A 21,136-nucleotide genomic window follows, 5' to 3' on the forward strand; every position below is an offset into this window, starting at 1 on the left:
AATGAATGTTAAATTTTGCATTAAATAAATTGTATTAATTTTGTATTCATTTTTACAATCTTTCGTTGATTTAATTGATAACATTTTCTTTTTGTTATAAAATAAATTTCTTATGTTTAGGAGCATATATAGAGTCGGTCAATAATAATTTTAATGGGAACTAATTTAGATTTAGTATTAATAACATATTATCGATACTTAATAATATCTTATAAGAATTAAGGATAAATTAAAGTGATTTTATAAGATAAATATATTATGCGTGTTCAAAAGATTTACAGTAAAACCTCGATAGATGCAGCCACAATACATGATGCGAACGAATAAGAGGAATTATCGATTCATCTTAATTTATATTGTTAAGAAATTATTCAAAAGCTTTCATAGAGGAAAGTAGAAGCGGAAGCCTTGTAAAAAGAAGAAAAATCCACAGATCGAAATGATCCCGTAGATTTTCTACTATAAGAAACTATAATTCAACGTGTATGTCTGTATGCGCGCGCGCGCGTGTGTAGAGTTTTAATCAAATTAATAGATTCTTTATTTGTGTATGATGGAAATCAAAGGTAATTGCTGGTAATATTTTATTTTCACAATTATAAAATAAAATCTAGTAAATAGAATGAAAAAATAGTTTATTGTTTTTCCTCTGCGTCCAAGTTGAAGTTCACATTCCTTGCATGTTTCTCTCTCGTTTCATAAATCTCGTTCGTCTCATGTTCCTCTTTCAAATTACATTCTGGAATGGGTTTTTGCAATATATTCTGGATTTCAATGAAAGATTTAAGTTTCGTTTCTGGCATAATGAAAGCTGCAACGGTGGCTATGATAAGCTCGAGAATGCCGAAAGAGAAAAATATTGCGTAATGGCCATGCAAGTCCATCACAGGATTTAAAATCATTACTATGATGATAGCAAGAGATCCAAGCAGAAATCCAAAAATATTCGTAACCATAGTCGCCCGAGATTTCATTTTAATCGAAAAGATTTCTGAAGAAACGACTCCTGGCATAGGACTTAAACCAATGAATGTGACAACATAATAAACTGCAGTGGCGGCTAATGGCGTCCAAGAGTACTTATCGAGATTTAAATATTTCTTGTTGAGAAAGAAATACGCGCCTAAGAAACACAAACACAGTCCAGAAATGTATCCTGCAATAAGGAAGAGGGGCTTTCTGCCGATCCTGTCCATGATAAATATAGACACTAGACTCATCACCACCGATAGTAGTCCGAATGCGATAAAAACGTTGTTGGCACTGATAGGTAAATGCATATATGTGATCAGAGATTTAGCATAGAATTGAATTATTAAACCGGATAACAGTTGACCCGTCAATAATAGTAGCACAAGCAGTAATGCTTTCCTATTTACTTGTTCCGTGAACAGTTCTTTAAAGCATCCATTCTTCTCCCTTTCGATGAGTTCAGATATTTCTTTTAATTCCTCGCCATTTTCCTTCCTTCTTCTGAGCCATACTAAAGCTATTTCAGCCTGTTTTTCTTTCTTGTTCTTCATGTAGTAGTAAGGCGATTCCGGCAACCATGCAAGTGTTAAACCGAACACGACTGTTGGTGCCAAACAAGCCAATGTAAGCATCTGAAACAGTTAATCGGGTAAAATGTAAAAAAAAAAAAAAAAAAAAAAAAATAGAATTTGTCATTGGAATGCTTTAAGAAATACAGAATAGGCAAAAATTTGCGATACAATGGGGAGGAGGTGATTCGTGTAAAAATAAATAAAAAATATGAAATACAATTGTTTTATACCCAGTTTTGCTATCGAGAAAAAATTCATCGAATGCGTATATGATTGAGTATTACTTGGTCAACATGTTTGTCTGTTACTCGAACAAACTTTCAACACAAATGAATAATTCTTATAAAACATGAAGTTAATTAGATAGCGGAATAACGTGCCTCACGGGTCTTGAAGTTTTCTATGTAAAACTAAACTTGCCTGTCTTCCCTGTATTTTAAGAGAGAGAGAGAGAGACATGTTAAATCGATGGAAGATTATAGTTAAGTAATTACGGAAAACGAAGATTAAAAGTAGTATCTATTAAAAATTGTAAGAAAATATCAAAGTCGTTTTCTCGATTACAAAAGGGAGACATATTTTGCAATTAATGCAAGATAACCAGTAATTAGTTAGATATGCATTTCTACAAATATTATTAATTTACGCAAAGAATTTGGTTTTATTCCGTTAAATCTTCGAAACTGAAACAGGGACTGTACGTATGGTCAGACTCGTAAATGTTTTAACATTAGATATATTTTAGATTGCAGTCTAATTATATATTCTTAAAAGCTACCTTCATGTCCACATGTGACCCAATTGCGTACACAATCAGATATCCCATATTAAGCGAAGAGGCCATCATTGTAGCAATAGCACCTCTAATTTTCGCCTCGACAATTTCTCCAATATACACTGGAACCATGGTGAAAATAACTCCAACCGAAAGACCAGCGACAAGTCTTCCCACGAAAATTAGTATCCAAGTTTTGGATACTAATACACTCATATAGGTGCATGCCCAACAGACTAGAAATGGTACTCCAGTTGAATAGAGGAGCCATTTTCTACCTATTTTGTCTAGCAACAAAGCAGATATAATTGAACCAACGCAGCCACCTATTGACACTGCGGCAACAATCAATATTTCTCTGTTTTTATTTAATTGTAACGTGGTAATCGTATCTTTTTGGGCGTTGAGGTAAAGTACAGGTGTTGGCCAAGCGAAACAAATCCCACAAGCGAGTAGCGATAGGTTAACTTAAAAAAAAAAAGAACATACATTATTATATATATAAGCTATATATTTTAGTTATAAAAACAAATATAGGGAATTGTCGTAGCCGGACTGAAGAAAGAATCGACTTGGAGAATCTTATTCTAATAATGGAAATTTGTCTCCTATTCTGATAAGTGATAACTAATGATGGGGTCGAAGATAACGCAAGTAGAGCCTTCGAAATATTAAAATCCACGAAAATCGTTGCAAACGAACATGTGTAGACTATAATGTGTTTTGTTTGATGTGGTGAGAATTTACGGATACACGTTATTGAAACGTAATTTATAAAGTGCCTTACCATGGAATCTTTATCATACGGAGGTATGACTCGTGCTCAGACAAACTGCCCGATCGAACGAATTGGCCATACATATTAGTATTTATATAAATACAATCTTAATGACTACATGAAAATCTCGTTTGATTATTGTGTTAACAAGTGGAAAGGATAGTTTTTTAACAATGAGTGAAGTTGAAAGTGGAAGTCTTCCAGTCCATGTGTACTGTTACACAGTAAAGATATATTGTATAAGTGGAGCTTTTTATTAGATTGGTTACCTAGATTCTTGCATGGATTTCGATACTTGCAAGAGTTTTCAGTCCCCTTTAGTTGCAATTATTTAAGTTTTGCTAAATTACGCTAGAAGCATTTGGAGCAGTAGAAGAAAAGCGTAAAGTAAATATTTCGGTTCCTGAAACATTTTTACGAAATGGCTCGGTTCTTTCTTCAGTCGGTACGAAGTTACGTTAACTTCATATTTTTACTTTGAAGTCCGATTAACACAAAATACAAAATATACGAAGAAATTATTTCATTCACGTATGTATATCTGTTGGACATTGGAGCAACTAACGCAATGAATATGCAAAACAAATCGTTAATGTTTCATCCACTGGGTACTGCGAATTCTTTTCAGAATATAATATTTATGTTTTCTAACGGTCAAAATATCAACGATTTGTTAAATACGTTCTTTGCATCCGTTACTCTAATCCCCAATAAATATATATGCGTTGAAAAAAACAATCATTTAATATCTGTAAAACAAATTAATAGAAATAAAAGAAATTTTCTTTTAATATCGGTTTTTCTTTTGTTATATGGCCAGTTTTATTTCCCGAACATTTTAAATTAAAATGACTGATTTTTATCTAGACAAGTTTGTTAAACAGAACCGATTATGTCGAAAATATATAGGTTACCCCAGGATTTAATGGTCAATCGAAGCTAGTATATTCTATGAGTAAAAGTGAGAATAAAACGTCCTATAAACATAGTCGAATAAAAGCTTCGTTACAAAGTTATAACAAAAGTATGAAATCATAATGAATTTCCTCTCAGTAAATTATAGCGTAAAACTAAGTCGATGATATCTGTATGGGTTTATGCGCATTGTGCAAACCTAATTCCATTTTTCAAAAAGTACGATCATCATTTTGAAATGGAGTAGTGACAGTAATAGCTTAATAAAATTTACATCTATCATCTTCAATGATGTCAAGTAGTCAACACAACGCGCATAAACAGATTATACAAATACCATCGACTTATTCTTATACACAAATGTACTAAGAGAAAATGTATTATGATTTTATACTTTTGTTATAACATTTCAACGAAGTGTTTATTTAACAAGGTTTGTAAAACTTTTTTCTTATTTCTAGTCATAGGACATCCTGGCATCGGTTGACTATTAAATCCTGGGATTTCCTGTATATCTATGTATAAATAAAAATTTTATCGAATCCATAAACCAAGAGCTCTTTAAATCAAGAATTATTCGTTGACAAAAATGTGTAGAAATTATTGTGTGTACCACACTTGCATACTTTGACTACATATCAAGAAATCGTGTAAAATTAAATATGATATTTTAGTTTCATAAATAATCAGCAAGAATTCCTGCAATAACCTAACAGTTTGTTAATTGTAAAATGGTATACTATGTCAATAGTATAAATTTATATCACAATAATTGCGTTACTACAATTCTTCGCTGGCTAGTACAAATAGCCTTGTATTAGAATTCGATACAATCCCAGACTTAATTTGACAAATCACGTTTCTTTCTGCATGATTCGAATCATTAAATACTATCTGGTGAAGTATGTCACGTATGCAGTGTATGATTTTAGTATGTATGCGTAGTACAGGAAGCTTGCTACAATTTAAGGTATAAGAGTCAAGGATTGCATCGAAAACATTTATTTTCGTTCCTTCTGACTGAAAAGAAATGCGAAATGATTCTATTTAATTAGAAATGCAAACGTTCTGTCGATCGTTTACCAAACATAGCACTAAATTAAACATGTAAATACATATAAACATTTCAATGTTATCGTATAGAAGCATTATAAAATTTGGTAAGAAATTTGGTATTACCTATAATACCAGCTACTACTTGTGGATAGATTTTACTCTTATTTTCGTTTTTCGTCGGTTTCGCCTCTTTCTCTTGTTCATCCTGTCTAGAAGGTATTTCTTCGATAATTACATCCGAAGTCGCAGTTGCTCTGTTCATTTTATTACCCATATTGAATATTACGCAACCTGTAACTGAATACGTCCATTATTGCGATTCTCTTACAGTCAAATAATTTTTGTTTCATAGGGACGTATTGAAATTCTCTATAAAATCGAACAATCGAAATGTCCACGTTTATTTTTCGTAAATGAGAAGAAAACATTTTCGATGCGAGATCAAAAGTATCGTGTGCAATATTAGTTTTATAATTTGTACGTGAATTTCATGCGAAGTGAACGAATCGATGTTGCAATTTTGCCACCTGACAGGTGCGCATGCAGCTGCTTTTGTATCGAATCGTCTTGATTCTTTAATCCCTGCACGTTCTATTGCAAAATGACAAATAGTTGAGCGTCTAAGATTCATTGTTTCATCTCGATTACGTATTTTAAGAACATCGGACACTTTTATTGTATTTTCTCTCTACGAATAATTTTCCGATTGAATTTAAAAGCAATTTTCATTGTAAAGCAAAACGTTTCTTGGCTGCAATAGCGATAGTGCTTAAAAAGACGAATTGGAAATTTAAACTGTTTACCAATTTGTTTTATGTTTGTAAATCGAAACTATCGAAGTCGTAATCTTTTAACTTGTATCACTATTGAAATAAACAAGCAATGTGTACATACATTCTAATAGGTTGTTCAATAAGTTTTATCGAATGATAAAATATACGTACTAAAACGTAGACTTTTATTGAACGACAAAACTTATCGAACAACCTAGTATATTCTGGAATCATTGCAAACTGCGAGAATGATCAAGTCGATGAAGCGGCAAAATATATATTAAGGTTGTTCGGAAAGTCATCTCGTTTTTTTTTTGGTGAAAATGAAACACGATTTTTTTAGAGTGTATAAACATTTTATTAAATTATATATTCTCCATTTCGGAAAACGAAACGATTTTCCGAACAACCCAATAAATGTTGATATTCACATTTCTTCCAAAAAATTTAATGCAACAAACATCTACGAGATTTCTTATTTAAATGTACATTGAATAAAGCATGGATTATATCCCAAAATTGGTATATACTATGAAGTACGTTAACTTACGTATATATTTATATCTATCTTGTCTTTAAAAAAAGATCCCTCGATTTACCGGTCTCCTTGATTATCTGAACAACACCTTGTCCCTATTAGATCAAACAAACTACTAATGATATTAAGTTGATTCTAGTATATGCCATAACAAGACATATTATTTATATTAAACTATCGTTTAGAAATAATATTTTGTATAGTTTTTAAAATATTTGTTACGGCATCTCGAATGAACACGTTTTGAGAAACACGCGTTAAAGGTTTTAGATCAAATATTTTATCAATCTGTTCATACTTATTTGATACATTTTATATAATTAAAAAAAATTATAAACTAATATATACTTTAAGTACAAATGGACTAACAAATACCTGCATTAAAATTTACTTTATTGTTTTAGAAATGTTGCATTTACAATTGGCGATTTGCCATTTGGTGAGCACATTTATGTTACTACAATGGATTCCAGATATGTTCTTTAAATATTTGATTATTGCAATTCGCTAACGATTAAAATTTCTTGTACCGAATATGCCTTCAATAATGTCATATTGAAAAGATTTAAGAGGTCCTTCTATCGAGGAAGTTTGAAAAAATCGATTTTTTTGCATTTTTCTAAAGAATAAGATTTCAAAAATTCTAAATAGGTGATGACCATGGGTGTTTGGGTACCCCTAAACCTTTAAACGCATTTTTTTCAAAACTGTGTTCACTATTGTTTCGTTGTAACATTTATTTGAAAAACAGAAAACAACATTATTTTCCAGTATCTTTAACTACATCTTATTTCAGGAAAAAAAAGACAATGACAATGATTCTTTCCACTTTAAATCTTCGTACCTCTTTCAGAAAAGACAAAGTTCATTTAGTCATTTCTGTAGAAGTTTTCGATGAATCAAATTTAGGTGTTAGCGTCAACGTTTCTTTTTTATTCATTTCGATTGAGTAACCGAACCAGAGGAAGTTGTTCAATCTATGAATGAATGCGAAAGAGCCGAGAATTTGTTCAGCGAGGAAGATTCTACTTCTGAAGACAATATTAAAGAGGATGAAGATGAAGTAGAACAAGTACAAGTAGAAGAAAAGAAAGAAGTTGATTTCCGAGATGGCGAGATTGTTTATTTTCGTATCCAACCCGACGTTGGTCAGTTTTACAGGAAGCGCATTTCCTGGATGCACTTTGCGTAATTTTTGCAAATTAAAATATCGTGCACAGTAGAACGTGAATTATCGGAACGTCCATTAACCGAAATGTTGATTCTAGAAAAGTCTATTATTCAAAAGACGAGGTAAGTTCTTGTGGTTTGCAAAAATTGTCGAGTTCGAGAAGAATCCGTGTTCTTTCAACATATACACTAGCCACATGTATAAAAAATACCAGTTCCTCGTACGTTCGCTTCCTTATTTTTATCGTCATTGGTTCACGGAAATGTTTCACGTAAAATATTAATTTGAATAGTCTGAAATTTTCACTCAACGTTACTACTCTTCGAAAGAAACTCTTTTTTCTTTGATCGTATTCCTTTATAAATAATTATATCCGCAGAGAACTGAATCGAGGTGAAACGAGTGCAAAAGACTTTACAAAATTAACCACTCTCTCGTTAAGTTTTTTCGTTAGTCGGTCTTTCGTTTTTTAAGTATTTAGAGACAGTTACAGAAGTATTTACATACTGTATAAGAACATTTCTGCTTTAAAGAGTACAGTTCTCCTTTTATTTTATCCGTTATTATATTAGTTACTGAGCATGGTTTCATTCGATTATCAGATGATTACGTTGCCCGAGTTAACTACGCCACGGTAGTTAAGTGGTAAAATTCATTACCATTAAAACACAGGCACAAATATCTTCCTATACCATTTGTTACTTGCATTTATGACCGAAAGTGGAATCTCGTGTAATGAAGTCAGAAAACTTTACGACTAAAGTAAGATTCGAAAATGTAAATACAGATCCCGTTTTTTATGGAATTTTGGAACAATCGCTCGTAGATACAAAATATTATTAAGTTTCTTTTACTACGATTTGTAAACTTCGATGATCAGTTTCAATTGTAACCACAAATATCAAAATCACAATTGTTCTTTGCTTAAAATGCAACAACATCAATACTCTTTAAAACTTCCATTGTACACCATTTTTTCGTTGCGGTGCAACAAATGCTTTATCCACGTACATCTCAATTATGTACACGGATAAACATGATCTTTTCATTCGCTCAGAAATTATCCAAGGTAATCGATTTATAATTTTATTCTCTCTTTTTTAATATAATAGTTTAGATTTTAGCAAAGAACCTCTACCGAACCGTAGAGGTATTTAAAGAAAACTTTATATTATTTTTTCGTTTCATCGATTTCCGTTTGTATTTATCTATAATTAAATCCAAGGAAAAAGTAATACGATCCACTTTGTGTTCTCCAAGTTCGAGTTCCTTTTTTCCGTGAGGATTATTATAATTTAAACTTCTTAAAAGAAATGTCTGTGTCGTAGATTATACGTATAAGTTTGTATACTTGACGTGGACCATAAAATAACGTGATCGAAAAATTGTAAAATGGAAGAACCATGTAAATCTGCAAATAAGTTTACTATTCGTGTCGCCACATTTCAAACTCTTATTATTAACTAATCGCGTATTGTTTACTTTGTACTCGTAATATCGAAAGACTCTGTAAGGAATAATTCTCCCGCATTTTTGATAATTTTATTGCGATGTTTGGACGAAACCGGCAATCATTTCGCACTGTAGACATTTATCGCAAAAATTGTTCAGATTTTTAAACACACATACAGATGTATGTGTAAAATTTGCACGATAAACATCTACGGCGTAAAATGATTGCCGTCTCATCGAAGCATCGCAACGATGTCGTGCAAGGTTAATCGATCGAAGTGACAAACTTGGCGCATCAGGCCACCCGAGTTAACCCGTAATTGGTTCCTAACGATTAAACGGGTGTCCTTTATCGACAAACAGTTCGGAGCGTAATAGAACGACCGTCCAGCACGAATCTCCCGACCGAATGGATCGAATTACCGAACACGATCGGCGTTCGGTGAATAGAGTTCAGCGACCAAAGCGTTAACCGGAGAAATCGGTTAACCGACTTAACCATTTGATTGCCGATCGGTGTAAAGAGGGTTCGGTTAATTCTTTAATCATTTAAACGCGTGGCATTAACAGCGACGATAAAGTGGAGGGGATAATTTAAAATAGCATTAGATAGGCAGAGCGGTTAGTCGGGCTCGAAGAGCGAGTTAGTCGTCGACCAACCGTGTCAGCGATTGAGTGAATTGAAACGACAGTACAGTGGCACGTGACATATCACACAGAATTACGGTAATTGCAGTGACTTGAATCGACCGCTTGACCTCTGATAACCGACGAAACGCGACGCGATCCAGACGAATCGATCCATTCAACGATCAACGGAATCTCTCCGTTCCCTTCGTTCGTTTCGTTCCTCGCTTACAAGTTACACGGCGCCGTTGCATCGCGCGCGCGTCCAGGACACCGGCCACTTTTACTTGCCGCGAGGAACATTCACGTTCTGTTTTTGCGAAGGATAGTCCGAGTGTTTCGTACCGCGCGAACATGGGAACGTTTCTCCGTTTATTCGGAATATCGTCGGACGAGAACAGAATCGATCAGGCGACGGGACTGACGGAGAAACAAAAGAAATTAGTGCAGAACACGTGGGCTGTGATAAGAAAGGACGAAGTGGGATCCGGGATTGCCGTGATGACCGCGTAAGTGGTATATCTCCACGCGATGTATGTCTAAACGATTCGAATGCATTTTTCGAAGATTCCTTTCTCTTTTATCGTGCAACGAAATCTGTCGAAAGAACGTTGAAGTTTTTTCTATCGACGACGAGTTTGACACACGATAACTCTTGCAACTCCGGAAACTAACTACACGATTTGCACATTCGATGTTGCGTTGGAAAAAAAGTCTTTTCTTGAAAATACGGAAACACGAAGAAACGTATCGATTTGTTTATCTTTAGATAATGGAAACACTACACGTATATGTATACTTTTTTCTCGTTCGCTTTTTACATAGGCATATTTCATCCATTGTTTCATACCATTGTTTAAGAATTTTCCTCGCGTTCGCGTTTAATTATCAAAGTATCGCTCTTAGGTAATAGATAAACATTACATAAAATTACATGCCCGTTTTCGTGAAAGAATTTCCAAAAGCTGATCGACCAGGGAGTACTAATTCGAAAACGTCGAATTAAGACAAATTTAAATATTTATCATCGTCGACAAAATTAGATCACGATCATAACCTATGCAAATTTTCAGATGGTGCTTCATTTTCAAATCTGTCGCCTACACGAACTAACGCAATCTCTTTACAGACTTGCTCTCTTCGTGCACCGATGCGATCTAAATTCTGTTATTTAACGAACATTTTCAGATTCTTTAAAAAATATCCAGAATATCAGCGGTATTTTAATGCCTTCAAGGACATCCCAATAAATGAACTGCCAGATAATAAAAGGTTTCAGGCTCATTGTGCCAGCGTAATTACCGCCTTAAGTAATGTTATCGATTCCTTGCACGACCCAGGATTAATGGAGGCAAGTTTAATCGGCTTGGCCGAGAGACATAAAAAACGCGGTCAAAGAAAAGAAGAATTTCAGGTACGAATATGATAGTAATGATGGAAAATCAACCACATTCGTATTATTTGACAGAGTTACCAGAATTCATTGTTTACGGACATTATTATGGCAACGCGATGTTTATTCTCCATTTTCGATTTACCACAATTTATAGAAATAATAGACGAAATAATAGTCGTTATTCGAATGACCATTTACATAGAATGTTATCTACGGTATCATTCAATCCATTACAAATACATTACTGTTCGTTTATTTTCATCTCTATCCATTATTCGAATTGAATTTTCTCAAATCTCTGCTTATTTTAACGAAAAAATTTCATTACTCACATTCGACGTAAAAGATTTTCGATAGACTATAAGGTTTAGTAGAATTTTTTTTCGTAATTCATCGGGCACGGGAACAAAACAATTTTGCTAAGCCAAAGAAACTTAATACGAAGTTAAAAAATTTCAATTAAGAACAATTGTAATTATCCAAAAGAAAGTAGGTCAATGTATAACGCGGCGCGTAGAGTTGCCAAACATATGCGAATTATTATCTGAAAGCGTGGTTCGGTTTCTAGAATTTGAAGGAAGTGATATTGGATGTTCTTCGCCAAGCATTGGGAAAACAATTCACACCGGAAGTAGCCGAAGCGTGGAGGAAAACCCTGGACGCGGCGTTCACAAAAATTTACCAAGTTTTTGCTTCTTGAAGAACAAATTGCGGCGTACTCGTGAAGATAATGCACCGTTTTTCTTTAATTCTCATTAAGAATTAAATACTGTATATAAAACGCACTATTTTACACATCCGTACAATTACAATATCTTCGATCAAACAAAAAAAAAGCAAGTCTCGAAGCCTGTTGCACGCACTAAACAAAGATATATGTTTCTATTTTAGATTATTAATTTTATGTACAATAATACATACACACATGTATTATCTACTTAATGTACCATTGTCCTCATTAAGTAATCGAATTTCTTCATTAAAAAGAATCGTTCGTTGGTAATTAAAGCTAAACCGTTTCTTTTGTTTCGTTTTTACGAACGACTTCCGTTTCAATTCTCCATGGAGTAATTAATTTAATCGTAAGATTACGCCTATTTTATTTTTATTCCATTTTTTCACGTACCGTTTTCCCTTCGTTTTATTCGCCCTTCAAATTTATACATCACCAGTAGTCTGTGTAACGGAATTATATTTAAAAATTTCAATGTCACAATTTATATTTTTGGCGATTGTTAATACTCAAAATTCAATGTTCAATTATAGAGAATAATATTTTTACCGCATTAATAGGGAACTGCATATTATACAAGATATATTGCTTGTGCAGAGGTGTAAAGATATATTGCTCATATTAGTTTACTGTACATACAATACAGTTTTTTATTCTAACAGAGTACTTTGAGAATAAGATTTCGATACCACACGGTACAAACCAGGGGGAGGGGAATGAAGATGGCGTGCATGAAGAGACTGCACCTCAAATCACCACTTTTATAAATACGTACAAACATGTGTAACTGAAATTTTGAAGAATCGAGCGCTGAATCAGCTCTAAATATAGGTTTAAATATGCGAAAGAAGAAACGGATGTGACCAAAACATTAGAATTTCATTTCGAATAGATATCCTTCAGAGCCATTGAGAAATTTAACTGACTATTGCAAACGTGATCAGTTTTTAACGAGAAAATGTTTCGAAAAATTATAAAATAAAAGCATTTTATTGTCTCTATCTAATTTAGCTACACTAATTATTGATGAAAAAATGTCAAACGACAAAGACTTTTGACCTATCGAAAGAAAGGAAATTGGAATCATAGAATTTTTGGACGACAGTAACGATGAGAATCAGTGAACAATTTTGAAACTCTATATTTGAAATGTCGACAGTTTCGTTTCATATAGTACGAATTGATCCTGCGGAATTATAGCAGAGTTTTTGTTTATCGTGTTTATTACGTATGAATTCTAATAATATTTATCAAAGTGTCAAAATTTATTTAACTCACTCGATGATTTGTCTTCGTTCATGTATTGTAATATGAGAAAAGAGGTAACCAAAGTATCGATTACAGGGCTCAATATCGTTACTTGTGTCGAGGATAAACACGATTTTGCTTATTAGTCGTCGATCTAATCGAGAAATAATTCTCCAAAGTATCAACGGATCGAGCAATTATACTTCTTCGGTGCACTGATATTACGAGTCTTATATTTTTCGCGTACGATCGAAAGTTCTGATTTCTAGAATAAGCAGAGAGGTCAAGTGTCATCTAGAATTCTATAGAATACTATTCACATGTACGTGAATATACCCCTCGTGAAAGGCGCGAAATGTGGAAATTATGAGGTGGTAGTTCCGTGATAACTTGCTTCAGTTGAGAATTAAACTTGAAGAAAATATATTGAAAACAGAGAATGAAACGTAACCGAAAACACACGAAGTTTGGGCGTGGAAATATTTCAATGCAATTCGTATCCACTCAAGTATTCCACGGCACGCACTAAGGTAATATATTTTTCTGCAAAATAGTAACTATACTTTATTGAAAGTTTAATTAGAATATGTAAAGATCGTTCACCTGAATCAAAGGTACTTATGAAGCAACTGTTCATTAAAAGCTTGCGGACGTGTCACTTGTGCAATAATTTCATTACTGATACCGAAGCATAGACGGATAACCATTTTATAAACTTCAAAGTTTCTAGAAGAAAGATAAAGTCATATTTCTTACGTAGGAAATAATGATAAACTTCGTGGATTTCTACCGTCGCTATTCCAGACACTGCTGCCACCAGGTCCTTATATCATCACCAAGAACACACTATTTAAAAATAATCGATAATTTATTATCAACGATTTTCTTCAGATAATATTATTTAATACTACAACATAGACCGATTTTCTTCAGATAATATTATTTAACACTGTGTCATGCACTGCATCACTATTTCACCTTCGCTAGTATCAGTTGTGTTCTATACGTTACAAGCTTTTTATATTAATAAATTGTCTTTTATCTACAGATACGATTCTTGGATACATGACATGTTTTTGTATTTTTTATTCGCAATTATTGAAATTCTTTCTCTTTTCTATTTCATGGGAGATTCAAATATAATTTCGTAGATCTAATATTGTATATGTTTTCTTAATTTGTAAGAATTCGAAAGTACCCTATTAAAATAATAAATCAATATTCAAAGAATTGACAAAGAGACGGATCACTAGATAGAACGATGTGCAGACACGTTCGGTGCATCCTTACATTACGCAACTCTGATAGTTTAACAAAAAAATGTTTCGAATAAAAGTTCATTGTTATCGAATGAAAAATTTATTTGTGTAAAAGAAACTTTCAAAATTATGCTTTTCCACTAAGAAAACCGGAGTCATCTTATGTTTTCTAAATAGCAACATACGTATATTTTTCTTCTCATATTTTTAAACTACGTAAAGAAACAAATTTAGTAATATAATATTAGGTGTCGCTGTCATTATCCGATACTAAAATAATTTCATTTATGTGTGAAGTACAATCCATGAATTGGTCGTCGAAACATAACGTCAATGCAATTCATTTAAACATCAATGTCAATAAAAACACGCACAAACGGAGTACTATTTGTTTCTTTTACGTCTCTAGACAGAAAATATTTTTATCCGCCACTTTTGTATAAAAAAAATGTAGCGAATAATTTATTATTAATAGAAAATAGAACGAAACTGACGTATAAAACAAAATAAATTATTTTTGTGATTTATAGAACTTTAAATTCCCCTGGTCAACTGTTTGAATTTGTCGGGGCCTAAATTCACTACTGCACACAATATAATACTATAATTGAAAATTAAATGTTATGCAGATCATAAATATGCATTCAAATTTGATTTGAAATAATCAAATTTAAGAATACTTGTTATGTCCCCATAGTTGTGTATCTGTAAAGTTTAGAATACTATATAAAAATCCTCATTGGGATTCTCAGAGATCCGCTTATAATTAAAATCAATTTTTTCAAGAATAAGTTGAACTTATAATTTGCAATTTATTTTGCAACATTTAGAAAATTTTTTTATCATGTTTATTCATGTGTGAATAACACGTATGTATTTCCTTAATGGTTCATACCATTCGTTCAATGTCGTTCAAATCAATAAGATGTTTTTTTAATTAATCTTTCGAAGATGAGTTGATTGTTGTAAAATTGTAAGCTAAGATGTTAGAATGATTAATCAATCTTGGTTGGTATCTTTTAGCATACTGTACAATTACCTTTTCCATCGGTTAATGTCTCATTTCTTTAATGTGATTGTTTTCTATCATGCTTCAGATCCCAATGCTATAAGTCCATATTGACTCGATAATCGTTTTATAAATTAAAAGTTTAGTTTCTGCAAATAGTTTTGAGATTCTATCCATTAAATAACTCATACTTTTTCTTTTCGATATAATTTATTCCATTTCTTTTTGTCAAATGTGGCGCTTCCAAGTTAGTTTATTATTTAGACGCATTTCTAAGTATTTGAAAACATTAGTTTACTGTATGTAATTAGCTCTAATGTAATTAGATTTTGTTGTCGCAGTGAGAAAGCAGTTCCAAGATTTTTATATATAACAAGAATAACAGTATCATCAGTGAAAGTTGAGAGTGTCTAGTTGCTGAAGTATTTATATAAGGTATGGCAGTATATAGTATACTAGGTTATTCAATAAGTTTTGTCGTTCGATGAAACTTATTGAACAGTATAGTATTAGGTTGCTCAATAAGTTTTATCGTTTTGTGGCGGCGCTACCCACGCTTGCCACCAGAGGGAAACTTACCACTAACCGTTTCCCACAAGTTCCCGTACCTGCTCCGATCGGTATATATACGATCCCATACCGATCTTCCAATGTTCCGGCGTATAAGGCAGGGTCTGCTAGGATGCCTTACCGACGAGTCCACTAGCAGGCCCGGGATGAAACGCTTCTCCCCACTCCTATTTCCGTTTTCCCTCTCTCAAACATCTTACAATTAACAGCCGCCAAAGTTTAATAAAACTTATTGAACAATCAATTATATGGTGTAGAGTAGGTCTGTCCAAAACTTGACTCCAGAGTCGAAAGAGTTTCTCCCACTCTGCTTCCATCAATCGAAACATTCAACTGTCTTGCCACTCTCAGCCAACCACCTGTCGTTACCTCTCACTCGCCGTTCGAACTCGTGTTGCGTTATTCTCTTCTAAGCTATTTCTATCTCTTACGACTGATGACAGTAGTGGGAGACTAGACAGCGTGAGGAAAAACTCCTCTCGTGGGCAAGTCTGGTATTATAGAGTATAGGTCCAAGCATATTTTACTTCCTTGCAGGATTCCGGCATTCGTGTTATGTAAATTTGATTGTTTGTTTGACTAGGCACTTTGTAAAGTGATAGTGTGGCATTGGAAAGTTTGCAATTTTTAATAATAAGCCTGTATGTGCTATACTTTATTAAAAGCCTTCTTAACATCTAAGAATGGGGAAGAACAGTATAATTTATTTTCAAACCAAATTGGTGATCTGGAATCACTCTCCTTTCCTCAATAATTGTTTCCATCCTTTTCAGAATTATTTTTTTCAGTATTTCGGAGAGGATTAGAAACAATGACATAAGTCTGTAAGAGGCAGTTAAGTGTAGATCCTTGCCAGGTTTACGTAGCATTATTATCTTTGGTATTTTTCGCTATTTTGGAAAGTATTTCGTTTTTAGTATTGCATTGTGCACAATAGCGTTCTTAGGGCTTTTAAAAGGCATTTTTTAATAATTTTACCACTAATCAGGTCAAATTCGGATTATCTTATTTTCGATATGATACTTTTTATTTGTTTTAGTGTTGTTCTGGGAATTACCTCACCTATTATGTATACTGGTTCAGAAAATTTGTTATCCATAAAATAGTTTGTAAAGATGTTTTGTAAAAGAGACTGCTTTCTTCTGGCTTATTTTGGTCTATGTTTCATCGTTTCTCCTAATTGCCGAAATACCAATTATAGCAAAGACCTATTGTTATTTATATGTCAATTCCGTAGACGATATGAACCTATAAAGAAGTTTGGGTAACTCTAATTTCATAAAAGTTTCAACGACAAATCACCGAGGTATTAGTATTGTTTGAAGGGTTTGAATTCTTAGTGCTCGTAATCAGGATCGAAAGCAAGAGCTACTTTAGATAATGATAGTAAGAATACCGATAACTGACACTGCCATCGCACTCATTTATGAAGGTCGAGTAAGAAAGTGCTATTAACTAAATGCACATAAACATTATTTACTTAAAATAATAACGAGAGCTTCAATCCTATTTAACGACCAGTATTTATTGTTGCAAATAATCGATGTTTTCAAAATTAAAATTCTACCACAAACAGCCACATACCGGAAAAAGCAGGATATGCTTCGCATTTCAGTTGTTGAGTAGAAAGCGAAAACCGACACACGACCCTCGATGGAAAAAAAAAAACAGCTATAAATGAAACGGATGACGATGATTTTGTCGTAGACGATACATTTTATGACTCTGGAGTAGATCCATTTTGGTAAGTATGAAAATTTCAAAGTTATTTCGTAGATAATGTTATAAAACTTTAAAAGCATTTTTCTGAAAATCATGTTCTTCAAACTGGGTGGATCGATAACTCGGTTAATTTTGATCCAATTTGCTTAAAATTTTAGATAGTTATTCTTAATAATATCCTTTTTAGTTATATGACTTTTCGATTGGATAGTGTTCCTTCATAATGTTCAAAACAATGCTGACTTTTTCTCGACACTTTTTCTCCAGAAATCCGCCATTTTGAAAGAAATTCTTGATTCTCCTAATTGAATAAAACCAAACACGTAATTCAGATTGTATTTATTTATTTAATAATTCATTAAATATCGTTTATATTGTATATCAAAATTCAACAAATTCTTTTGTGTTCGTTCTCATTTTGATCAGAAAAACTCACACATACGTTAGTAAAAGTAAAACGTTGGAAACGTAAAACTTTCATTACAAGAAAGGGACGTAAATAAAAAAGTTTCGTCGACGTATCAGTGTTATGTATTTCACCGATATTCAAGGTTGGATTAGGTTACATTGCTCGGCTGTTGAACTTCGTGACGTGTTAAGGAGAATCCTCTCCAGTGGTGGGGATGAACGACAGGCAGTAGATTGTTTTTCGCAGTTCTCCAACTTTTACTCTATGTATTTTAAGATAAAATTGATTCCGAAAACAGAATCACTCGAATACTGGGATAGAATAAGCGAAATTTTGAATTACTTAAATTTTGAGGCAGAACTATTCAGGCTTTTTATCTAATCAAAAGTTTCTGCAACTTTTGATCTTAACTATCGTATACATATGTATAACCTATTTGAAGTTTAAACCATATTAATTATATAATTATTATATTCAATGTGAAACTGTTCTCGCCGGGGCTTAGGTCATTTGTTCAAATTGTTATTGAACAAAACTTAATATTATTAGTAAACAATTATTATAGCAAGAATGTACTTGAATACTTTTCTGCAATAATTGTCAAATAATAGTATTAATTAACTTTGAGATATTAAGTTCCATTTCTTGGACACTTTTGAAATTATTACCGAACATGTTTTTCTAAAAGATACTTTTACTCTCATGAGAATCTGACTACTTATTATGATTTCATTTCGCATAGAAAAAACTACGTGACAAAATGACAAATTAGGTTCAGTTATCGTCCTCATTTTAGTAAGGCATCTGCAGACGGTTCATAACAGTTTGCTCCGGCAAGTCGTGCGAGTGACACTCTCGACAGCAGTTCTTATAATCGACTTCGAGGAAGTGGTTTTTCGAATTATTTATATTATTATTTATCGAAACAAAACTCCACTTGTTTGCCGTTAGTGTTAATTAAGCTGAAGGTTTTATATATTTATGGTATGCATTTGATAAACATGTACAGAATATATACAATATATTGTGCTGATTGTATATATTTCATTGATAATTTCAGACAATTGCATTGAAAAAGAGAAAGTTTATATATAACTAATTGCAAAAGAGGTACTTTCAAAATGGGTTCTCTGCTGAGTTATTTTTATGGTTATCCCGATGATGGTATTCTTGATAAAAATATCGGATTAACTAAAAGAGAAAAGAGACTTGTAAAAGAAACTTGGAATATAATGTATTCGAATTCTGTAGATACTGGAGTCACTATTATGACAAGGTGAGATTCGATATTTATATATTATTAATATTATCCGAAATTCCGATAGGTATCTTTCCTTCAATTAAGAGGTTATTTATTTTGCTCGAATAAAAACAATCGATTTATATGTTTAGATTTTCTATAAGCATATGGTGTTTAGAATGTGCGTGTTAAATACCGCAATTCGAAATATAAACGAAAGTAGTATATTTTAGAAAATGGCCGACAAGATATCTGCAATAGTAATTAATCGATTGACTTGAAATTTTATATTCGTGTTTTACAAGTATCGCTTTATAGTAGGTACTGGAACAACATATCTGTCATAATTTTTTTAGAATAATCGACGAACATTGAAAAATGTCTTGAAAAATTGCCACTAGTAATGTTAGTTTCCATCATTTTATTTTATCTCATTTTTTCATTTTTTAATAATTTTGGTAACAGCTGTAAAACAAATTTTTAGATTAAAAATTATTTCGAATTATTTATTTGAAATAAAATATTTATTTCTAACTAAAAGGATGAGTGTTATTATGGGAGTCATGAAACCTATAATTTTTTAAATATTAATGTTTTTCTTGCATAAGAATTTGTATATCTTCTTCTTGAAAAATGTACATACACATATGTAAGAAAAATGACCGATTAAAATATTTTGTACTTAAAAAAAAATAAATAAATGAAGTTATCCCCTCCTTAATTTTTAATTAATAGATTGAAAACATATTTGTAGAATTGTTGGAATATTTTCATATACAAATAAATATGATTTGTTTCAGTTACTTTAAGCAATACCCACAGTATCACAAAGTATTTCCTGCGTTTAAGGATATACCAGTGGATGAGCTGCCAACCAATAAAAAGTTTCAAGCACATTGTCAATTTATTGTGAGTACTTTAAACAATGCTTTTGACGCTATGGACAACATTGACCTCATGGCTGCGATTTTATATTCCACTGGAGAAAGGCACGGTAGAAGAGGTCAAAGTCGACAAGAATTCATTGTAAGTTTATTTCAATACTTTTTATTTAATTATACATTTTACCCTTAAATTTATTAATACTTACTGATATTGCATTATGCAATCATTTTTACGAGTATTTCTATTTATGTTGGAGCCAACAAAAGTCAACTTAGTTGTTTCGAGAATGAGACTTCTATTTTCTATCTTACTCGCTTGCGGAAAAAGTTTTTAAAATATTTAACGATTTGACAATCATCACGATATTGCCTATCTGATCTAAATTTTCGTTAAGAATATTTATTATTATTGCATAAGGTAATCTAAAAGCGACGTCCTACTAAATATAGATCCACAAATTCTTTTTTCTTAAGATGTATTTGAAATTGTATTATTTAATAGTAGACGCTTGAGGGGTCTATGTCTTACGCTATTGAACATTTCCACTTATTTTTAAAGGCATTGTTTATGAGTTCTGTAGCTCTTGATAAATCTATACCGCAGCAGAAAACTGCAATGAAATCAATACAATCTTTAATGTCATATTTTGCATAAAGTTCTTTAACACGACCATGATGTTCTAATATCCTTTTCAACGATTGAAAATAAACAATGAAATGAAGAGAAGAAAACAGATTCGTTTGGCAAGTATAAAAGCTGCCGAAACAAATAAAGAAACAATTAAGAATTGATTAAATTACTTAGTGTAATCTGAATTATATAGTGATTGGACTCATTTTAATTAGACAAAAATTATGAATACGTTACCAAAAATTGCACAAAAAAAGATCAAAAAGAAACTTTTTTTTTCATTAGTATTAACTTTTACGAATATTCATCCCGTATATACTCAACGATCGAGCATTACACTAATTCTTGTAATACACCTTTCCGGATATTTGGCCATATACCGTCCCGATCGATGGTCATATATCCA

At 32.4% G+C, this 21,136-nt stretch overlaps 3 protein-coding genes across 8 annotated transcripts; 2 read left to right on the forward strand and 1 right to left on the reverse strand.

The window, feature by feature from the left end:
- Positions 1–126: 126 nt before the first annotated feature.
- Positions 127–16,001, reverse strand: LOC143148173 (facilitated trehalose transporter Tret1). 6 transcript variants are annotated; one of them, XM_076314183.1, is made up of 5 exons: positions 13,610–13,735; positions 6,392–6,474; positions 5,192–5,359; positions 2,323–2,786; positions 129–1,604 (listed from the first exon to the last, which is right to left on the reverse strand). In XM_076314183.1, exons 3-5 carry the CDS (start codon positions 5,340–5,342, stop codon positions 636–638), a joined length of 1,584 nt encoding a protein of 527 aa, XP_076170298.1. In that variant the 5' UTR covers positions 5,343–5,359; positions 6,392–6,474; positions 13,610–13,735; the 3' UTR covers positions 129–635. The 6 variants fall into 6 exon arrangements, with proteins under 6 accessions (XP_076170297.1, XP_076170292.1, XP_076170293.1 ...); XM_076314179.1 differs by having other exon boundaries at positions 5,192–5,365; positions 13,610–13,734; XM_076314181.1 differs by having other exon boundaries at positions 5,192–5,365; positions 6,392–6,491; positions 13,610–13,664.
- LOC143148175 (globin-like) lies at positions 9,628–12,064 on the forward strand. Its single transcript, XM_076314186.1, has 3 exons — positions 9,628–10,138; positions 10,818–11,043; positions 11,594–12,064. The coding sequence occupies exons 1-3, from the start codon at positions 9,984–9,986 to the stop codon at positions 11,723–11,725; spliced, it is 513 nt and encodes a 170-aa protein (XP_076170301.1). The 5' UTR covers positions 9,628–9,983; the 3' UTR covers positions 11,726–12,064.
- LOC143148176 (cytoglobin-1-like) lies at positions 15,179–20,821 on the forward strand. The gene is made up of 5 exons (XM_076314187.1): positions 15,179–17,588; positions 18,718–18,959; positions 19,036–19,251; positions 20,016–20,241; positions 20,659–20,821. Exons 3-5 carry the CDS (start codon positions 19,097–19,099, stop codon positions 20,752–20,754), a joined length of 477 nt encoding a protein of 158 aa, XP_076170302.1. The 5' UTR covers positions 15,179–17,588; positions 18,718–18,959; positions 19,036–19,096; the 3' UTR covers positions 20,755–20,821.
- The last annotated feature ends 315 nt before the right edge of the window (positions 20,822–21,136 follow it).

Source organism: Ptiloglossa arizonensis, chromosome 6 (genome assembly GCF_051014685.1).
Source record: "Ptiloglossa arizonensis isolate GNS036 chromosome 6, iyPtiAriz1_principal, whole genome shotgun sequence".
Classification (NCBI taxonomy): domain Eukaryota; kingdom Metazoa; phylum Arthropoda; class Insecta; order Hymenoptera; family Colletidae; genus Ptiloglossa; species Ptiloglossa arizonensis.